The sequence below is a fragment of the Mobula birostris genome, chromosome 5 (genome assembly GCF_030028105.1).
Source record: "Mobula birostris isolate sMobBir1 chromosome 5, sMobBir1.hap1, whole genome shotgun sequence".
NCBI lineage: Eukaryota > Metazoa > Chordata > Chondrichthyes > Myliobatiformes > Myliobatidae > Mobula > Mobula birostris.
The window spans coordinates 63576009-63599885 of NC_092374.1; the positions used below are offsets into that span (position 1 = coordinate 63576009).

At 39.9% G+C, this 23877-nt stretch overlaps 1 protein-coding gene across 1 annotated transcript in view; it reads right to left on the minus strand.

The window, feature by feature from the left end:
• Positions 1-2375: 2375 nt before the first annotated feature.
• Positions 2376-23877, minus strand: part of LOC140197259 (protein shortage in chiasmata 1 ortholog) — a 147216-nt gene continuing 125714 nt past the window's right edge. The window contains exons 24-25 of the mRNA XM_072257180.1: positions 18827-20000; positions 2376-2676 (exon numbers count right to left, since the gene is read on the minus strand). Of these exons, the coding sequence (XP_072113281.1) occupies positions 2576-2676; positions 18827-20000 (1275 nt within the window). The 3' untranslated portion in view covers positions 2376-2575. The remainder of the gene's footprint in view (positions 2677-18826; positions 20001-23877) is intronic.

The following is a 23877-nucleotide window of genomic DNA, read 5'->3' on the forward strand; positions in this document are numbered from 1 at the left end:
CACAGACATTGTGAACCAGGTTCAGGAACCGTTGCTAACCCTCAATCTTCAGGCTCTTGATCCAAAGGGGATAACTTCACTCAATTTCACTTGCCCCATTGCTGAAATGTTCCCACAACCAATGGACCCATTTTCAAGGACTTCACCTCATGTTCTTGCTATCTATTGCTTATTTATCTATCTTTCTTTTTGTAGTTGCACAGTTTATTGTCTTTTACATGCTGGTTGTACTCCCAGTTGGAGTCGTCTTTCATTGGTTCTATTTTGGTTATTGGATTTATTAATAATGCCCACAAGAAAATGAATCTCAGGATTGTATATGCTGACATACATGTACTTTGATAATAAATTTACGTTGAAAAGGCTCATTCCTATGCTTTACTGTCCTAAGTTTTAAGTAAAAGTTTTTTGTTTGTGTAATTGTAAAGAAGAAAGTTGTTGCTTCCATGGACACATCGGATCTGAGTGCTAACCTCACTTGAATGCTTAATAGTTTAACATAAAAAATAACACTTTACATACCTTTTTCTTGCTTTAATGGTTTCTCACTTTAAGATATTATTGTTCCGATGTGCAGTTATCACTGCTGCAACCATTTTGAAAGTAGTAAAATCTCAAACAGCAATGGCTAGTTCATTTTCTGGTGATGTTTAAAGAACAAATTCTGACTTGGGCTTCAGAACCCTGCTGATTCTGAAATGGTGTCATGTGTACTGTACTGAATCACCAGATTAGGCAGCCAAGTCCTCTCCATAACCTGAACAATGTTACCATAGCCTGCTGCAGTACCACACCAAACTATCACCCTATGTTGGTGCTAATTTAAACAGACAGATAAAATGGAGATGGAGCTTCAACATTTCACCAAGACTTCTGGTAGCATACATCTGTGCAGATGTTGGGCTTGACTTCACCCGCATTTGATCCAGAATAATATTACCTAAATGTGGATAGTGTTTACAGTAAAGTTGTCTATGTACTCAAAGCCAGACACTCAAGCTGGCAGAAGGAGGAACTTGAATCATTCTGGTCTGGTTTTGAGTTTGGATCATAGACATACAGTAATAATGTGTTTGCCTCCCTTCCAATGTGACCCTCTTGTAGTTAAAATGCATCACTATCTCCTCTGAAGTCATGAGCATTGCACACTTTTACAGTCCTGATACCAGTCAAATGCTGCAAGCTCAATGTTACAGGTCCTGCCAGTTTGTCAAGTTGAAATGAAAAGTCATTCACCTGCAACCTTAACCGCACATTCTTCACAGAAGTTGGCTGACATGCTGTGGTTTAAGGCATTTCCTTTTGGCTGAGAGCGTTTTTTTTTAAATGCTATATTTGATCCTTTAAAACAAAATTAGAATTTCAACTCCTAGCAAAAATTAAGTTCTTCTTTAAGTAACCCAAATTAGTGAGTAACATGTGGCAGTCTCAAAAATGATAAGGATTCTTCATTCAAATGTTTTATTAGTATTTTTCAAACACTACCTTAGAACACAGTGACCAAAATACAGATACGGAGCTATACTGTTCAAGAACTGAAAGGAAGAAAAACAACGCATAGATAGTCCGAGAAATGCTGGGGAAGCATATAACAATAAATAATCGTTTGCACTGGAATCAGTCTATTTCTTATGATTGTTAAAGAGAATAATGATTGTGAATTACAGTGTAAGTCCTTCATTTTAATTTTGCAGAACATTCTTCATTTATGTGAAGGAAAAGGAATTGGTCATGAGGGAGGAGATCTGAATGGCATTTTTCCATGCAGAATTAAGATCAGAGGGTGGAAGGTCTCATGCTATCCATTGGAAGTAGGCTGCCGTGGGTTTATTGCATTCACTTTACAGAAGTGGCTGCATGACCCTGGCTTCACTAGAAGAGAGATCAAGTCAACCAGCAGGGCTGTAGCTGAGGCAGCAGAAAAAGGATCAGTATGGGTGTGGACCAAGTATGTCCAGAGGGGCAGATAGTCAGACAGTGTATACATATCTGCATATCCTTCAGTAGTTGCATAGACACCTGCAGAGCAGACTATCTGTTGGATGGAAGTGACCAACAACTCTGTTAGAGGCAGACACCAAGTTTCTAAGCTCACCAGTGGGAGGTGATGCTTTAGCACTGCTGGCCCACCACCTCGAGGGAGTCTTGATCATAAGCGGGCCAAAACTCCTGAAGACAGGTGGCAGATCAACTGATGATCCCACTGGTGATAGATAGCACAGGACAGTTAACATCTTAGTCCACATGTATTTTTAACTCTAACATCAACCTGTTTAAAGGAATTTGCAAAGCTTCACAATGGTAGGAAAGGAATAAGTAGTACCAAACAATCATGCAAGATTATAATTCATATGACATTTGCTTACATATCAACTGTAAAATTTCAACAATGTTCAATACAATGAATAAAAATGATAAATATCATGAAAAGGTTCAGCATACCATTCAAAGTTAATCTAATATTTTAACTGATAAAACACTTTTGCATATATTTTGTTGGTTAACTCTCAATTTACATCGCATAACCATCATATTTAAATTAATTGAATCAAAACTGAAGTTTTCAAAAATTGTTCTAAAAGAATCTGAGGCGAGTCTGCCCATCAGTTCTTCCAGGAACTTTTTCAATTGCAAGTCTTCTTTTCTTCACTTCTGGTAAAATTCTGCATTTAAATTCTAATAATTGGAACAAAAAAACAGGTCTGAAAATTATGCCAAAGGGTACCAAAACATAAATGCTTACTCTGTACTTCAGCACTGATATTAATCTATTACATAGTAAAAAGTTTACACCCAATCTACACTTTAAATATACCAGTCACCCCTCATTCACTTGCAGCAATTAGAACATAGAATACAACACAAGAATGGGCCCTTTAGCCCGAAGTATCTGTGCCAACCATGACGTCAATTAAAACTGATCCCATCTAACTGAAGATGGTCCTTATTCCTTGCCTGTTTATGTGCATCTCAAAATGCCCATTAAATGTTACTTTCATACCTGCTTCCACTACCTCCTCTGGAAGGCTGTTCCAGACATTTTATACCCTGTGAAAAAACAAAACTTGTTTTGCAATTCTCCTTTTCCCCTTTCAGCTTCCCTCCTCTCACTTTAAAGCACTGCCAACCTAGGAAAAAAGGTTCTGAACAGCTGCCTCGTGTATGCATTGCATAATCTCTCAGCCCAATGTGTCAGAGGAAATTCTCCAAGTTTGTCCAACTTCTTATAGCTAACACATTTTAATCCAAGCAGCCTTCTTGTGAACTTTTGCATCCCCTGCAAAGCCTCCACATGCATCCTGTAATGTGTGAACAGAACTAAACACAATTCCCTATGTATGGCCTAATCAAAATTTTATACAGCAGCAACATAACTTCCAACTTTTGTATTCAATGCCCCAGCCAATAAAAGCAAATATGGTATATGCCCTATCTTATCTACTTGTGTTGACAAGATACAACCCTACACGTTTACTTCTAAAAGTCTTTTCATTTATTTTATACTTGCCTTTCTCAATAAGTTGAGATAGATGCCATCAGGCCCAAGGCACTTATCCACCTCAATGCTTTTCTAAAGACCCAACATCTTCCCCTTCATTTCAATATGCCATTGAATACTGTAACAGCATATACCTCCTTGATGTCACTAGCCTCCATTTCCTTCAATCCAAAGGTCACATTTAGAACCTCACCCATTTCTTCTGATGCCACGCATAAATTTCCTCCTTAGTGTTCTTGCCCTCTCCCTGGCTACCCTCTTACATTTACTGTAAGTATAAAAACCTTTGGGTTCCCTCTTACCTGGTCAAAAAGCCAAGTTTGATTTTACATTAACAATCTAACTTTGTTCTCTATCATTCAACAGCTTGGGGTGTTGCAGAGTTCGGAGTTCCATTCCGGCACTGTTCTGTGAAGAGTTTCTGTACATCATCCCTGTGAAATGCATGGGTTTCCCCAGGTGCTCTAGTTTCTTCTCACAGCCCAAAGACATACCAGGTTGTTTAACTGGTCACTGTAAATTGTCCTGTGATTAGTTTAGGGTTAATTGGAGTGTTGTGGGGTTTCTGGGGCAGCATGGCTCGAAGGGCCGGAAGGGTCTACTCTGCGCTGTATCGCTAAACAAAAATAAATTCTGTGAGAGTTCATTTGTAAATCTCCTGTGCACTTTCTATTTAGTATCCACATCCTTCCTGTAAAGAGGTGACCAGAACTGAACATAGTATTCCAAATGGGGTCTAACTAAGGTCATTACCTCACGGCTCTTGAACTCAGTCCCATGGTTGATGAAGGCCAACACACCATACGCCTTCTTAACAACACTGTCAACCTGCGCAGCAGCTTTGAGTGGCCTATGGACGTGGACCCCAAGATCTCACTGATCCTCCACACTGCCAAAAGTCTTTAATCTTGGTTGCTTCAAAATTATTTATTTTTTCAATGTGCTATTAAAAATATGACGTGTCAAATATTTTCTATTCCTAAATCTAACAAGTTGTAAAAATAGAATAATAGACATCATAACATTTATAGCATAGGACTTGATTAAGGAAGATCAATATTTTGCAGAGGTGGGAGGAGAAGATGGCAGCACGCGCAGCTCTCCGGTGAAATGATATCGTATCTGTTAAATAGGGGCCGTGCACAATCCTGATTTTAATGGAGACAGACGTGAGAAGTGCAGAGGAACATCTGGAGAAAACTTCTGAAATGCCTGGTTCGCTGCCGCTGCTACTGTGCGATCGAGAATCTCCAGAGGGAAGGCCCCCAAACCCCCAGCTTTGCCTGCTGCTGGCGACCGAGGCTGAGGTCGAAGCGTTCGGATAGAGATGGTGCTCAGTACTCGGGGTCAGAGGGCTGATCAGAGCTCGAAGTTTTCGGGCGACTCAGAGTTGGACTGTGGTCAGGCATGGCAGGGAGAGTTTTCTTCCTTCTCCCGTCTGCGTGAGATGTGGGACTTTTGAGAGACTTTCAACTTTTTTACTGTGCCATGGCCTGTTCTTCATCAAGTTATGGTATTGTTGCACTGTTGTAACTATACGTTATAATTATGTGGTTTTTGTTAAGTTTTTCAGTCTTGATCTGTCCTGTGTTTCTGTGATATCACACCGGAGGAATATTGTATCATTTCTTAATGCATGCATTACTAAATGACAATAAAATTGGACTGCATGTCCTCATAATCTAATCTAATCTAAACTAACAATTATACAGTATGTAAGTACGGAATAAAATTTGTGTTTTTTCTTTTGTAATGGAAATTGCTTTTCATTCCCAGTAAGATTGGTGCATGGAAATAAATATTCTGCTGTTCTATCATTATGACTAGGTCTCTATTTTATGTAATCTTGAATGCCTTTAATATTTACAGTCAATTTCTCAAAAGTCTAGATCTTGACTGGCTATTTTTACTTCAAACTTAGAACAGAGAACAGCATAATTTAGGAGCAAACCCTGTGCCCATTGTTAGACAAAGCTTTTCACCAGCTTTGAATTCTGGGCTGAATTTCTCAACTGATAATAGGTGAACTCCAGATATGGTTTTCAAAATTTTCTAACAGTTTTGAACAGATAGTTGAGTGAATAGATATAATCTCTTTAAATATTTAAGATTCTTTATACTTCCAATAAAACTGTCCTTATTGCCACTTAATAAGAAGAAACAGAGCAATTCAATGACTTCTGAAATGGCAATCAACACGAGGGGTAATTCGTTGGTGACGCAGTGTGAGGTTTAAAAGGAGCTCGGGTGTATTTCAGCTTTTTTCTCTGCTGATGGCAATCAGCATGGGGCCAATAAAAAGAAAGGAGGTGTGAACAGAGCAGCCATTGTGTGAGTGAGCTTTGTTAGCGTGGTCTGGCTTTGGCTCAACAGGTTTAAGCAACAGGCTCGGGCAAGCACAGGCCGAGGTTCTAAGTAGGTAAGGGAGTAAGAAGATTTCTGGTAGTACATAGCTAGGTCGCTGAGAATGGATCCAGAGGTAGTGGTATGTCCCTTGTGTGAGATGTGGAAAATTTAAGGGATTTCCTGTCTCCCCGATAACTACATCTGCATGAAGTGCATCAAGCTGCAGCTCCTTAGAGACTGTGTTAAAGAACTGAAGCTGTAGATCGATGACCTTTGGCTCACACACGAAAATGAAGAGGTGATAGATAGGAGTTACAGGGAGGTCGTTGCCCCTAAGTTGCAGGAGACAAGTCCTTGAATGACTGTCAGGAGAGGGGAAGGGACTAGGTAGCCAGTGCAGACTGAAGTGGTTGGGAAGATGCTGGAGTCCGTTATTAAGGATGAGGTTTTGAGGTACTTCGAGGCACATGATAAAAAGGCCAGGGTCAGCATGGTTTCTTTGAGGAGAAATCTTGCCTGACAAATCTGTTAGAATTCTTTGAGGAAATAACAGGCAGAATAGGCAAAGGAGAGTCAGTAGATGTTGTTTACTTTGATTTCAGAAGGCCTTTGACAAGGTGCCACACATGAGGCTACTTAACAAAATAAGACCATAAGACATGGGAGCAGAATGGCCCATCCAGTCTGCTCTGCCATTCAATCATGGCTAATCCTTTTTTCTATCTCCTCCTCAATACCAGTTCCCGGTCTTCTCCCCGTAACCTTTGATGCCATGTCCAATCAAGAATCTATCAATCTCTGCCTTAAATACACCCAAAAACCTGGCCTCCACAGCTGCATGTGGCAACAAATTCCACAAATTCATCACCCTTTGGCTAAAGAAATTTCTCCGCATTTCTGTTTTGAAAGGGCGCCCTTCTATCCTGAGGCTGTGCCCTCTTGTCCTAGACTCCCCCACCATGGGAAACATCCTTACCACATCTACTCTGTCTAGCCTTTCAACATTCGAACGGTTTCACTTAGATCCCCCCGATCCTTCGATTTCCAGTGAGTACAGACCCAGAGCTATCAAACATACCTCGTATGATAACCTTTTCATTCCTGGAATCATCCTTGTGAACCTCCTCTGGATCCTCTCCAATGCCAGCACATCTTTTTTAAGATGAGGGGCCCAAAACTGTTCATAATACTCAAGGTGAGACCTCACCAGTGCCTTATAAAGCCTCAGCATCACATCCTTGGTCTTGTATTCCAGACCTCTTGAAATAAATACTAACATGGCATTTGCCTTCCTCACCACCGACTCAACCTGCAAGTTAACCTTCAGGGTGTTCTACACAAGGACACTCAAGTCCCTCTGCATCTCAGATTCCTGGATTTCCTCCCCTTTTAGAAAATAGTCCGCATGTTTATTTCTACTACCAAAGTGCATGACCATGACCATGCATTTTCCAACATTGTATTTCATTTGCCACTTTCTTGCCCATTCTCCTAATCTGTCTAAGTCCTTCTGCATCTTACCTGTTTCTTCAACACTCTCTGCCCCTCCACCAATCTTTGTATCGTCTGCAAACTTGGCAACAAAGCCATCTACTCCATCATTCTAAGCCATTTATATACAGCATAAAAAGAAGTGGTCCCAACACTGACCACTGCAGAACACCACTAGTCGTTGGCAGCCAACCAGAAAAGGATCCTTTTATTCTCACTAGCTGCCTCCTACCAATCAGCCAATGCTCTAACCATGTTAGTAACCAGTGGTGTTATGGGAAAGGTTTTAGAATGGACTGAAGATTGGCTGACTGGCAGAAGGCAAAGAGTGGGAATAGAGGGTGTCTTTTCTGGTTGGCTGCCAGCGGTTAGTGGTGTGCTCCAGGGGTTGGTGTTGGGACTGTTTCTTTTCACATTATACATTAATGATTTAGATGAAGGAATTGATGGCTTTGTGGCTATGTTTGCAGATGATACAAAGAAAGTTGGAAGGGCAGGTAGTGCTGAGGAAGCAGGGTGTCTGCTGAAGGACTTAGATTGGGGGAATGGGCAAAGAAGTGGCAGATGGAATATAGTCTAGGGAGTGTATGTTCATGCACTTTGGCAGAAGGAATAAAGGCATAGACAATTTTGTAAATGGGGAGAAAATACAAAAATGAGAAGTTTAGAGGGACATTGGTGCTCTCATGCAGGATTCTCTGAAGGTTAACTTGCAGTTGAGTTGGTGGTAAGGAAGGCAAATGCAATGTTAGCATTCACTTTGAGAGGACTAAATACAAAAGCGAGGATGTAATGCTGAGGCTTTAGGGCATTGCTCCAACTGCACTTGGTGTATTGTGAGCAGTTTTGGGTCTCTTATCTAAGAAAGGATGTACTGGCATTGCAGACAGTCCAGAGAAGGTTCACGAGAATGATGCCAAGAATGAAAGGATTAATATATGAAGAGCATTTGATGGCTCTGGGTCTGTACTCACTGGAGTTTAGAAGAACGAGGGGGTGGATCTCATTGAAACCTATTGAATATTGAAAAAACAGGATAGAGTGAATATGGAGAGAACGTGGGGAGAGTCTAGGGCCAGTAGATGCAGCCTCAGAATTGCGGAACATCCATTTAGAACAGAGATGAGGTAAAATTTCTTTAGTCAGAGGGTGGTGAATCTGTGGAATTCTTTGTTACAGACTGCATTGCAGGCAAACTATTGAATATAGTTAAGACGGAGGTTGATAGTCTTTTTTTATATTAATCAGAGTGTCAAGTGTTATCGGAGAAGGCAAAGAATGGGGTTGAGATGGATAATAAATCAGCCATGATGGAATTGCGGACAGACTCGATGGGCCAAATGGGCCAATTCTGCTCCTAGGTCTTATGATGTTATGATTCTATTTATCTGCGAGGATATCAATGAAACTCCTTGAATATACAGCTAGTGGTTAATATTGGACATTCTGCCCGAAAACTCTACCCTAAAAATTCTAAAATTTAGAAAATTCTAAAATTCTAAGCTTCCAATAACAACATTACACGTGTCTTAACCACAGACTTTGAGCAACATTGTCTGCTGTAAACAATGAGCTATGAAATATTTTCATAAGGCAGCGTTGTGGTTTCTCAAATGCAAAGTATGAAATTTAAATATGTGTTTGCATAGTATAGACATCACCGTTCAAAGCCACTAATAAGTTTGATATTACCATGTACCATATGTCTGGCAATATCAAAAATTGAAGAAACAGGAGATTGACAGCTCTAGCTCTGAGTTTGAAACCTAATTGTTAAACACTAGTTCTCAGGGACTGTATTGGTAGGGGACAATAGGCATTACTATGGTTGCATATATGAATCCAGGATGGTGATATATTGTTTCCCTGGTGTCGTGGTAAAGGATATCACTGGGGTAGAAGGGTAAACAGCCAGAATTTACGGTCCATATCTTTAACCAAAACAGGCAGAGGAAGAGATGAGATCCATCAGGGATGCTTTAAGGAGTTAGGAAGGAGATTGAAAAGCAGATTCTCAAATATGGTAACTCCTGAATATTACCTGTACCGTGTGTCAGTGAGTATAGATAATGGGAGGACAGGACAGTCAGATGCTGGAATTTCAACCAACACACATAAAGTTGCTGGTGAACGCAGCAGGCCAGGCAGCATCTCTAGGAAGAGGTATAGTCAACGTTTTGGGCCAAGACGGGTCTCGAGATGCTGCGTTCACCAGCAACTTTTACGTGTGTTGCTTGCAACAGTAGCAAGGCAATGCCATTACAGCTTAAGGTTTAATAGTTTGCAGTTCAATCCTGGCGTACACTGTAAGGAGTCTATACATCCTCCCCAAGGAAAGCATAGGCTTTCTCTGGGTGCTCCAGTTTTCTCCCATAGTCCAAAGGCATACTGGTGAATTGTCCCATGACTAGGTTAGGGTTAAATCGGGGGCTGATGGATACTGCAGCTCGGAGGGCCAGAGGGTCTATTCCGTGCTGTATCTCTAAATAAATAAAATAGAACAGAGGGACTGTGCAGAGTACAAGACCAAAGGAATCACGACAGAGCTTTATAAAATATTAGTTTGGCCACATCTGGAATAGCATGTACAATTCTGGGTGCCACACTTTACAGATGATGCAGAAGAAATTTATTGAAAAAGCCTAAGGGACTTTCAAATGTGGATAAACTGGAGGAACTGGGAATGTTTCCCTTGGAATAAAGGGGCTGTTAGGGGATCTAATCTACAAACGTAAGTATATGAATCATGAATGATTAGGCAGAGTAGTTAGAGAAAAACTGTTTCCAGTTCCCAGGAAGATTTAAGAAAGTGGATGTATGGAATGAAGGTGAATCGCTAAAAAATAAAAGTGACATGAGGAGAAGCACCTTTACACAATGTGTGACAATAATCTAGGATGCTCTGCTAGAGATCATAGCCGACATAGATTCAATAGCATCGCTAAGGAAGGAATTGCGTGAGTATTGAGATTAAAGAATTTTTGAGATTAAAGAATTTGCAGAACAGTAGTAGGAGATGGGGTGAACTCTTTGCTCTTACACAAACCTGATAAGGACTCAGTAGGCCCTATATCCTTTCTCTGTGCTGTATCATTCTCTGGTTCTATGACTTCAAATATTCAGATGGAAGTCTTGTTCATTCTTAACAAACCTTTAATTAATAAAATTTTAGCAATAGTCACAGTTACATTACTCTATGTTCAAGACAATGATGTGTGCATTTTAAGGAACAGGAATTTGATCAACTGAGGCAAAGCTTAAGAGATTCTTGCTCAACTGATCAATAAAACACTGTTGTTCTATATCTCTGTTAATATACAATTCATTTATAATTATACTTTATTTTTCAAATTTGCTTAGAACTCAGTACTTCGTAGAAACTATAAACAGGTAAAAATTTAGACTTCGATGTTTTAAAAATCATTTTCAGATATGAGAACTGCTGGCATTTATTGGCTATAATTAATTCTCCCTTGAAAATATTTAGTGAGCTGCCTTAGTGAACTACTGCAGTCTTCAGATCTCATCACTGTGAAGAGTTATTGGATAGGGTTTTCCTGGAACTAGACCTAATATCAATGAATATAGGTCAATAATATTTCTATTTTACAAAGCTGCAGTTGGTGGTATCAATTGAATGCTGTAGTGGAAAAGAAAGTTTAGATATGAGCTGTCCTAATCAAGCTCCACATGCTGCAACTCGTTCCTTGCAGCCAACACAATGAAAAGTTGAATCTTACTTAGATCTGGCAAACTATCTACTGTTTTCATAGGATGGCAACTCCTCTTCAAAATTCCATTAAAATCCCGAGTCTAGACAAATGATCAGTTTGTTCTTTGATTTCTATACATACAACAACCTGGATAACTGGGTAGGCATGTTTATTGGGCCTTCATACTCCTCTCAAAATCAGCCTTAAATGTTTTCTTAAAAAACACTGATATACTCCTTGTAAGTGCTTCTCATCATCTGAGGAAACCATCTGCATTTGCTTCTAGGAGTTGCATAGCTAAAGTGATATCTTGTACTGAAACAAGTTCCTTATGATGTACCTTTATCAGTCTTATCTGCTGTACGTAACATTTCTAAGTATGCATGTGAATCTTTTCCTTCCATACCTGTCATGCGATTCATAGCTGCCTTATCCTTTGGGTTCACTGCTTTAAATCAATATCTTGTAGACAGCTTCAGTGCAGTCTTTTTGCACATGAATGTTGTTAAGTTTGCTTATCGAGGTGGTCATTCCTTGGTAATTCTGTGGCATAAACTTTCCTCATCATAATCAGGCCATAACTTAATGTTGTTTAGGGTTTGCTGGACCCAGACACAGCTACTTTAATTTCTGAGAATTTACAACCGGAATTAATCATTGAACTATTCTCACCTTGCAACTGATGTAGCAGCTGAAGATGATCAGAACTACACTGCTGTCCTAAGAATTTTTTACTGCGGTGTCCTGTGGCTGGAATGATTGTTGCCCACTAACTACATTCATCTTTCTTTGAATGAAGTAAATCGTGTTTTCCCAATAATACCTCCTCAGTACTACATGGTGAAATGCTACCATAATGTCAAGAACATTAACTTTAATTCTAAGTACTTCAGAATAATATGAGTCGTGGCCCATAAGTCTTTGGTCCAATGCAGTTTCCAGTTTCTTACCAATTAAAAATTATTCTGACATATTTTACTGAGGTTTGCTGCAGTTGATTCCACAGCTTGTCACATTAGAATTCAGTCTTGAACAAACATTATAGCCTACACTTGTACGCTTGTTTGTTCTGTGTCTCTTACCTCTAATCCAAATTCAAAAGACATTTCTAAATTCATGTACTATTATTTCAGTTTAACTATTACCAAGTCTTCAAAAGTAAATATTGGATAACCAATGCAAACATTGCGGCTACAAAGGTAGATGAAGGGCTGAGTATCTTGTGGTGAGCAATTCACATCCATCCTGACACCCTGATATTTTTCCAACATCAATGAGGCACAGAAGTGTGATAAAATACTTCTTTCTTTTCTGGATGAGTGTACTCCTATGACACTCAAGAAGCTCAGCACCTTACAGGACAAAGCATGAACACAAGAGATTCTGCAGATGCTGGAAATCCACAGTACCATATACAAAATGCTGGAGGAACTCAGCAGGTCAGATGCTGCTTTACCTACTGAGTTCCTCCAGCATTTTATATGTGTTACAGGACAAAACAACTTGCTTGAATAGTACTCCATCATCAATTTAACCTACAGACATGGGCTGAGAATTGGGTAACACACAGAAAGTAATGAGTGAGAATAAATGGGTCTGTTAATTTAGCTAACAGTGACTAACAAAATACCCCAGGCATGGGAACTTCAGCCCAGGCAATTTGATCTATATCAGCAATTCTGCTAATTTGCCAAGTTTGCTGACAACACAGAACCAGGTTGGATTTTCAGCAGGGAGAAGGATATTGACAAGCGAAGTATGTGGGCAACAACATGACAAATGAAATATAATGTGGAATAATGTAAGCTCATCCGAACAGTAAAGCAAGAATATTTTTAAACCGTGACAGATACAGACACATTGATGGTAAAAAGGCCCAGCTGTCCTTGTTTACAATTCACTAAAAGCAGACAGGCAGATGAAGCAAGCAACTGGAAAGTGGATGGTATATTGGCCTTCATTAAAAGAATATTTGAGTAAAAGAATTAAGAGGCTTGGTAGAGATTTGTGCCTGGATTTGGCTTCCCTACCTGAAAAAGGATATACGTGATCTCAAGAGATTGCAATTGTTCACCAGACTGGTTTCAATGACGGTGGGCTTGCCATAACGGGGTAGATTGAGTAGATTAGGCCTGTGTTGTTTGGAGTTTGTAAGAATGAGAGACTATCTCAGTTTTGGACCACTTGAACAACAACAATACCTAATTTTAGGCTGCTACTTATTGATTACAGCTCACCATTCAACACAATCACCTCCTCAGTACTAACCAACACGCTTCAAAACCTGGGCTTCTGTATTTCCTCTGCAACAGGATCCTTGGCTTCCTCAGCAGGAGACCACAGTCAGTGTGGATCTACAGTAAATAACATATCCTCCCTTCTGACAGTTAACACAGGTGAACCTCAAGGATGCATGCTTAGCCCACTGCTCTACTCTCTGTACACAATTGTGTGGCTAGACACAGTGCAAATAATGTCTATAAATTCACCGATGACACAAACGCTGTGGCAGAATTGCAAATGGCAATGAAGAGGTGTAGAAGAGCGAGACAGATTAGCTGGTTGAGTGGTATCACAACAACAACCTCACACTCAATGTCAGTAAGACCAATGAATTGATTGTGGACTTCAGGAAGGGGAAGTTGAAGGAACACATATACCAATTCTCACTGCGGGGCCAGCAGTAGAAATTGAACAGTTCAAATTCCTGGGTATCAACATCTCTAAGGAGCTAGCCTGAGCATAACACATTGATGCAATCATAAAGGAGCTGTAATTCATCAGTAGTTTGAGGAGATTTGATATATCACCAAAGACTTCAGCAAATGTCTACAGATGTACCATACAGAGCACTCTAACTGGATGCATTACTGTCTGGTATGGAGGAGCCACTGCACAGGATCAGAAAAAACTGAAGAAGGCTGTAAACTCAGCCATCTCCTTCACTGGCCTTAACCTCCCCATCAGCTTCAAAAGGCAATGCCTCAAAAAGATGGCATCCATCATTAAGGACACATGCCACCCAGGATATGCCCTCTTCTCATTATTACCATCTGAGAGGAGGTACAGGAGCCTGAAGACACTTAACAATTTAGGAATAGCTTCTTCCACTTTGCTAAATTTATGAACAATCACTGAACTTATGAACATTACCTCACTATTCTTATATATTCTTATTGTAATTTATAGCATATTTTACAGTGGTATGCAAAAGTTTAGGCACCCCTGGTCAAAATTTCTGTTACTGTGAATAGTTAAGTGAGTAGAAGATGAATTGATCTCCAAAAGTCAGAAAGTTAAAGATGAAACATTCTTTTCAACATTTTAAGCAAGATTAGTGTATTATTTTTGTTTTGTACCATTTTAGAGTGAAAAAAAGGAAAGGAGCACCTTGCAAAAGTTTGGGCACCCCAAGAGATTTGAGTTCTCAGATAACTTATCCAAGGTCTCAGACCTTAATTAGCTTGTTAAGGCTATGGCTTGTTCACAATCATCATTAGGAAAGGCCAAGTGATACAAATTTCAAAGCTTTATAATTACCCTGACTCCTCAGACCTTGTCCCAACAATCAGCAGCCATGGGCTCCTCTAAGCAGCTGCCTAGCACTCTGAAAATTAAAATAAATGATGCCCACAAAGCAGGAGAAGGCTATAAGAAGATAGCAAATCGTTTTCAGGTAGCCGTTTCCTCAGTTCGTAATGTAATTAAGAAATGGCAGTTAACAGGAAAGGTGGAGGTCAAGTTGACTTCTGGAAGACCAAGAAAACTTTCTGAGAGAACTGCTCGTAGGATTGCTAGGAACAAGTCCTGTAGACTGATGAAGTTAAAATAGAACTTTTTGGCTGCAATGAGCAAAGGTATGTTTGGAGAAAAAAGGGTGCAGAATTTCATGAAAAGAACACCTCTCCAACTGTTAAGCACAGGGGTGGATCGATCGTGCTTTGGGCTTGTGTTGCAGCCAGTGGCACGGGGAACATTTCACTGGTAGAGGGAAGAATGAATTCAATTAAATACCAGCAATTTCTGGAAGCAAACATCACACCATCTGTAAAAAAAGCTGAAGATGAAAAGAGGATGGCTTCTACAACAGGATAATGATTGTAAACACACCTGAAAATCCACAATGGACTACATCAAAAGGCGCAAGCTGAAGGTGTTGCCATGGCCCTCACAGTCCTCTGACCTAAACATCATCGAAGATCTGTGGATAGACCTCAAAAGAGCAGTGCATGCAAGACAGCCCAAGAATCTCACAGAACTAGAAGCCTTTTGCAAGGAAGAATGGGCGAAAATCCCCCAAACAAAAATTGAAAGACTCTTAGCTGGCTACAGAAAGCGTTTACAAACTGTGATACTTGCCAAAGGGGGTGTTACTAAGTACTGCCGTGCAGGGTGCCCAAACTTTGCTTTAGGCCCTTTTCCTTTTTTGTTATTATGAAACCGTAAAAGATGGAAATAAAAAAGTAATCTTGCTTAAAATATTAAAGAAATGTGTCATCTTTAACTTTATGCCTTTTGGAAATCAGGTCATCTTTTACTCGCTTAGCTATTCACAGTAACAGAAATTTTGACCAGGGGTGCCCAAACCTTTGCATGCCACTGTATGTACATATTACACTGTACTGCTGCAACAAAACAATTATTTCACGACATGTCATTGATAATGAATTTGATTTTGTAACTTAATTTTCAGTTCTTACAGGATTGACGAAGTGGATTTAGGGAAGGTGTTTCCCATGGCTGAGAAGTCTAGAACTGGGGAGTTATCAGTGACTCATGACTAACTCTTCAATGGAAATAAGGATGAATAATAAATGTAAACGCTGCCCGGCATGCTGCGTTCCACCAGCATTTTTGTGTGTGTTGCATGAATAATAAACGTTGGCTTTGCCAGTAATGCCCATTTCCCAAGAAAATAAATTCTAAAAACCTTTTGAATGGAGCCTAATCAAAGGCCACATAGAAAGCACCAATCACCCTTCTTTTGTCTACTTTATCATAGACTTCTTCAAAACATTTAACTAAATTAGACACGTGGATTCTTTTATTAGTTCAGCTCAAATTTACACAAATACTTAGCCATTCTTTTCTTAATGATACAATCTACTAATTTCCCCATTACTAACAGACCTGTTCTCTAATTTCTTCCTCTGACTCTTCTTGACCACTGGAGAGCTATCAGCAATTTTTCAATTCTATTTTGCCGATTTCTGAACAACAAAGCTCCTTACGGTGAGAACTAATGCTGGTACAATTTTTTTTTGATTTATAGTGCCCTAATTCTCTTGTAGCAAAATCACCAGGAGATTTTATCTGTCTTAAGACCCATTAATTTCTTCATTAACATTTATTTTTACTGTGAAAACGCATGTTCTTTCCATGGATTAACTTCAAATTTCTTTTTAGCACTTATATTTTATGTTCATCTCCTTTGACATACATACAGTTAATAAACTTCTCATCACCTTGCTTTTAATCATTATTATGTCTGTCTATCTTTAATAAGTTCATGATTCCCCAGTTGTATTCATACTCTCAATCTACTCATAAAAAAGACTGTCATTGTCAAAGATGGATTTTCAGATCTGCATTTGTAAACATAATACCTGTAATAGAGAATCTCCAATATCCTTGTTTATTATATAAGAACAAGAGAATTATAAAACTATTAGGGGGCTAAACCTTTAGTTGGTAGGGTCTGGAACTCACTGTCTGAGGTAGAACCATTTTTACATTTAAAGCTAGTTGGATGCATCCTAAATTACATTAAATATAAAGTGAAATTTAAGGGATATAAGGAGAGATCTTGCTGTATGATTCTTGTTAAGTCTTTGCACAATGGATTGCCTCCTATTCTGTGACTTTTTTTGCTCATTCTATTAATGATAGCATGTAACACACAGGGCATTGTTTTTCTGTTCAATTTGAGGTTTGCATGCTCGTTTAACTGTTTGATTTCAAGTCATGTACAGACTAAAATTGATTTTTAAAAAAAATATCAAAGCTTTCATACCTTTATTAATGAAAACAACTAAACACAACCTATTTATAATCTATTAGTTGGTTGTAGGACATTATAGTTTGTGAACTTATTGTAATCATCTGCCCTACGTCAAAAGCAGCCAGCATTAACTCAACAGAATTATTCAATATAATAATTTTCCATTTATTCTTCTTCATGGACCCTTAGCTCCTAGTGGAGCATAGGCCATGGATGACCTCCTCTCTCCATCATCTATTTTCCATTTATATAAACATTTAATGAAGAATAAACATTCCTCACTTATCCATGGAAACTAAAATATCATTACTTAGCAGGTGTGAAGTCTAAGGCCACATCACAAAAACAGTTGAAAGCTATTGAAATGAATTTTAAAAGCCACCTTACTTGAGAACAATGCAGACAATCCTGGGAGTAAGCCAAGCCTTTGATAGCATTGCAGTGGGCCTGTTGAAGGGTGATTTTTTTGATATGCCTTTGTTAAAGAAGGATAGCTTGGAAATTTGGAAGAATGATAGATGACATATTGAAATACTGTACTGAACTTATTTTAATATGGAACAATTCCAACTGGATCTTGCAGCACTGTTTAGAATAACTATAAAAATATTTGCAAAGACTGAATTCAGAGTCTAATAATTGGTTCATACATGAGACCACTTCTGGTGACCTATCTATATCAAATTTTCTGTTTGGAGGCATGTCTTGAGAAAGAATTCTTAGATTAAGTATTAAGCCATGCTCTTTTCTTGCTGCTGCCATCAGGTAGAAGGTACAAGTGCCTTAGGACCTGCACCACTAGGTTCAAGAACAGTCACTACCCCTCAACCATCAGGCTTTTGAACAAAAACTACACTCATTCTATTTCTGGTGTTTCTACAACTGGTGGTCTCACTTTAAGGACTCTTCATCATGTTATTTCATGTTCTTTTATGTCATACTCATTATTTATTGCTATTTGTTTACATTTGTATTTTGCACAATTTGTTGTTCATTGATTCTGTTTGCAGTTACTGTTCTATAGATTTGTTAAGTATGCCTGTAGGAAAAAGAATCCCAGGATTGCTATGTAGTGATATGTATGTACACTGATAATAAATTTTAGTTTTTGAACTTTGAAGCCACAGAATGATGTGTGCCTGGAGGTCCAGGAGTGGTGGTAGAGACTGACACAATAGAGACACAATTCTTAGATACTGTAGGTACATGGATATAAGAAAAATGGATGGTTAAGGGCTGTGTACGAGGGAACGGAGTAGGGCCAAAGGGCCTGAACTACACTGTACTATGTATTAGGCCCATTAGCCTTGTTGTTGCTGTTTGGTCATTAAATCAAGTCCAGCTCTTCATGATATTATGGAATAATAATATGGACCCTATTATGGACTACAGGGTCCATAGGGTTTTCATGGGAAGATAAGGCAGTAGAATGCCAGGCTTTCCTTCCGCGCAGATACTGCTGCTGCTCAGATTGGACATGGCTGGGTTTGAGCTCAGGACTATCTGCCTTGAAGTCCAGTGCTGACGCCACGACACCACCAACCAGCCCAATATGCTTAGAGCTGTGAAATAGGGGGTTTTCCATACTCCATGAGTTTTCCATACTCCATGAAGCTTTCTCGTTTTGGCTAAAACTTTAAAGAATTAGGAATTTCAGTTCATGGTAAAAATGAAAGGAAAATTAAAAGTCATGTTTTTTTTTAAAAAGATAATCACATTTTGCTTTAAAGAGTACATCAAAGTTAGCATATGGCATAAAAGTAAATGAGTAGTTACCTTGTGAACTTGCTGAATGTGGAAAAAATGCTTCAGTATCTGAAAAAGATTCTTCCATACTATTAGAAAGAGACCTTGTCCACTCATTCATAGTTGTTGCTATGTACTGTCTTTTCTGTCCTTTTCTTTTAACAGATTCTTGATTGAAGGTATGCTCTTCCACAATATCATTGAAAAAATCACTTGCTTTATGGTGAAAATAAACATTGTTACAAATGTCAGGTTTGTTAAAACTAAGTGAGTCATAATCTGTAAACTTAGGTCTACCACTTGGCAACTGTTCAAGGTTAGTCCCTTTAGCTCTGTTCTGGTGACAGAAAGGTTCATTGAATGCGTAAAACGTATCATCCAAATGTTTTTTAGATGAGAATGGGAAAACATAATTAGAGTTCATTGGATGATATGTCTCAGTCAATTCCTTATGCGTTGTTACAAAGTTATTAGACTTGCCATTCAACCCATGGGGAAGAACACCCATATCTTGCCGAGAAAAGAAGCCATATTGTGAATTATTGCCTGTGTCTTGTAGACTTTTCTCAAACTTATTTTCTTCAGTCTGTGTGTGCCCACCCATGTAAATACAATCCACTGGAGGCACATCAGTCTTTTTAAAATAAATGTCAGTATCCACAAGATCGGAGTTATTCTCTGATACTAAATGACTCAGTGGATCAAATAATTTATTGCTCAGTGAACCTAACTGGTGAGAGCTTGCAAGTGGAAGAATGTTCCTAGAGCTGGCACTGTTTCTGTGTTCTACCTCATCATTATTTTGCAAATTTTCAAAACAATGATGTAGGTCAACTTCCTCACTCACCAGGTTTACTGACATTTCCCTGCTTTCTGACTGCTTGCAGTTATTCAACCAGTAGCTTGGTGAAACGGTAGCTGTGCTGGCTTTGAAAACTGAACTTAAGTTCTGAGGTGGTGCATCCAAGGAAATGTTATCAGATTCCCACAGATTCCTTGCTCCATGAGTACTAGTAATTTTCAGACCTTCTGATGCTTTAGGTCTCTCTTTGGTAGAGTAGATATTCTTCACTATTTCATTGTCTGGATAAAACTGATGGCCAGCCATTTCAGATGTGGAAGAGCTAAAGCATAACACTTCAGAAGATTTTCTTGTTTCCTGGGATGAGCTAAGATGATGTAATGCAGTAATCTCGCTGAAAAGCTAGAATAACAATTGTCATTACAAAAACTCAACAAAGAATGGGCATCATGAAATTAAAATATAAAATGAAACCACAATCACAACATATGCTTTGTGGTCTTTCAATGGTTTTGTAATATTACTATTCATATGTTTTAATTTAAAATTTAGTGTGATTATATTTTCAAAAACATGTTATATTCAAAATAGTAAAAGATCACAAGCACAAAGAAAGTAGCCCATGTAATTTCAATAATCATCACTCATGTGCCTTGTGGTCTTTCATTGGATTTGTAATTTACTATTCATATGCTTTAATTTAAAATTTGGTGTGATTATATTTTCAAAAACATGTTATATTCAAAATAGTAAAAGATCACAAGTATGAAAATGAAGCCTATGTAATTTCAATAATCTTGACTCTTTCTATAGAAAGATTATTTTTCTGAAAATAAGGAATACTTTGAGTATTAGTATTAACAGCAGTTATCATACCCCCTAATAGTTTATGCTAGTAAAATAAAACATCAAAACCACCAAGTTATTATGGGCTGCAGTAAGGTGTCGCATGTGTACAATGCTGCAAGTTCCAAACATTTTTAATTCATAGTCATAGTCATACTTTATTGATCCCGGGGGAAATTGGTTTTCGTTACAGTTGCACCATAAATAATTAAAAAGTAATATGTAAATTATGCCAGGAAATAAGTCCAGGACCAGCCTATTGGCTCAGGGTGTCTGACCCTCCAAGGGAGGAGTTATAAAGTTTGATAGCCACAAGCAGGAATGACTTCCTATGATGCTCTGTGTTGCATCTCGGTGGAATGAGTCTCTGGCTGAATGTACTCCTGTGCCCAACCAGTACATTATGTAGTGGGGATGGGAGACATTGTCCAAGATGGCATGCAACTTGGACAGCATCCTCTTTTCAGACACCACCGTCAGAGAGTCCAGTTCCATCCCCACAACATCACTGGCCTTATGAATGAGATTGTTGATTCTGTTGGTGTCTGCTACCCTCAGCCTGCTGCCCCAGCACACAACAGCAAACATGATAGCACTGGCCACCACAGACTCGTAGAACATCCTCAGCCTCGTCTGGCAGATGTTAAAGGACCTCAGTCTCCTCAGGAAATAGAGACGGCTCTGACCCTTCTTGTAGACAGCCTCAGTGTTCTTTGACCAGTCCAGTTTATTGTCAATTCGTATCCCCAGGTACTTGTAATCCTCCACCATGTCCACACTGACCCCCTAGATGGAAACAGGGGTCACTGGTACCTTAGCTCTCCTCAGGTTTACCACCAGCTTCTCAGTCTTTTTCACATTAAGCTGCAGATAATTCTGCTCAAACCATGTGACAAAGTTTTCTACCGTAGCCCTGTACTCAGCCTCATCTTCCCTGCTGATGCATCCAACTACGGCAGAGTCATCAGAAAACTTCTGAAGATGACAAGACTTTGTGCAGTAGTTGAAGTCCGAGGTGTAAATGGTGAAGAGAAAGGGAGACAAGACAGTTCCCTGTGGAGCTCCAGTGCTACTGATTACTCTGTCGGACACACAGTGTTGCAGGCACACGTACTGTGGTCTGCCAGTCAGGTAATCAAGAATCCATGACACCAGGGAAGCATCCACCTGCATCGCTGTCAGCTTCTCCCCCAGCAGAGCAGGGCGGATGGTGCTGAACGCACTGGAGAAGTCAAAAAACATGACCCTCACAGTGCTTGCTGGCTTGTCCAGGTGGGCATAGACACGGTTCAGCAGGAAGACGATGGCATCCTCAACTCCTAGTCGGGGCTGGTAGGCGAACTGGAGGGGATCTAAGTGTGGCCTGGCCATAGGCCGGAGCAGCTCCAGAACAAGTCTCTCCAGGGTCTTCATGATGTGGGAGGTCAATGCCACCGGTCTGTAGTCATTGAGGCCGCTGGGGCGTGGCGTCTTCAGCACAGGGACGAGGCAGGACGTCTTCCACAGTACAGGAACCCTCCGGGGCCTCAGGCTCGGGTTGAAGACATGGCGAAGTACTCCACATAGCTGAGGGGCACAGGCTTTGAGCACCCTCGTAACTGACACCATCTGGTCCTGCAGCCTTGCTTGGGTTGAGATGTTTCAGCTGTCTTCTCACCTGTTCAGTTGTGAAGCCCACCGTGGTGGTTTCGTGTGGGGAAGGGGTATAGTCATGAGAGCAGGGTGGGGGACTGTGAGGAGGGGTAGGAGGGAAGAGTGGAATATGTGTTGGTTGGGGGCCGACAACAGAACACTCAAGTGGGGGATGGGCAGGAGCCACAAAGTCAAATCTGTTAAAGAACAGGTTAAGTTCGTTGGCCCTGTCCACACTGCCTTCCCAGTAATGGTCCTCATCCCACTCCAGACCTCTCTCATGTTGTTCTGCTGGAGTTTCCACTCAGTTCATTCATAGGCCATGGACATTGCAGGCCTAGATTTTCTCCCTATCCGCCTTGGGCTCAAGGAAGTCTCCATGGGTGTCTCTTTGAACAATTGTAATCTTTGTAGAATGGTACTCTCACAATGCTTTTTTAGAGAAAATTCTATTAAATATCTTTAGTGTCTTAGGTGGTGGAGGTCACAGGGCTGCAAGGAAATCTTGGTTAATTGCAGCAGTGTATTATGTAGGTGGTAAGCCCTGCAACCACAATGGACCAAGCAAATGTTTAAAATGGTGATGGATATTTTGTGGAGAATAATCTAACCTCTGCAGAATATCCAGCTTTTGAATTACTCTTGTAGCCCCAAGATAGAATTCTAGGCCTAATCATTTTGGCTGCTTCCCCAATGACTTTCCTTCCATCATAAGCACAGACCTGGGATGTTAGTGGTAATTGCACAATATTCAATTCCTTCACAACTCCTCAAAGTAGCTCACTCCTGCATGCAGCAGACCAGATAATATTCAAATATAGGCTTCAAACATTTGCATTACACATGTGGCAGGCAGTAACGATCTCTAATTTCAGTGAGTCTAACCACCTAACTTTGACATCCAATGGCATTACTTTGCTAAGTCATTCCAACTTACATCCTGGTAAACTCAATTGACCAGAAACTCAGATGGAAACATTTAAAATACTGTTGCTACAAGAACACATCAGAGGCTGGTTATTCTGTACTGGATGACTCATCATATTCCAAATTCTTTCCACCATCCACAAGGTACAAATAAAGAGTTCAATGTGTCATACACATATGCTGGAGGAACTTAGCAGATCTCACAGCATCTATGGAGGGGAATAAAGAGTCAATGTTTTGGGCCAAGACCTTTCATTGAGACTCAGCCTGAAACATTGTCTCTTTATTCCTCTCCATAGATGACGTTACTCTGGATTTCCTGTATCTGCCAAATCTCTTGTGTAATATGCTTCTCACATGCCTGGCTATGTTCAGCTTCAACAACACTCAAAAGATTCAAAGCAAATCCACAATGCAACTTGCTTGATTGGTACCTCATCCACCATACCATTTACCTACACCACTAGAGCACCGTGGCAGTAGTGTGCATTGTCAAGGCTACCTGAACAACTCCTCCCAATCATATAACCTCTCCTATTAAGACTAACACAAGCAGCAGCCATTTGGAACACCATCACTTGTAGGTTCCACTCCAAGTCACACAGCAATCTAAACTGGAATACTTTACATTAATAAAGTAGTACGCGGCCGTTCCGAATGATATCGTATGTGTAACTAGGGGCTGTGCACAATCCGGATTTGATGGAGACAGCTGTGAGAAGCGCAGAGGAACATCTGGAGTAACTTCTGAAATGCCTGCTTCACTGCCGCTGCTACTGTGCGATCGAGAATCTCTGGAGACGAAGGCCCCAAATCCTCGGCTTTGCGTATCACCTGTTGCCAGGGCCGCGGTCAAAGTGCTCAGCAGAGATGG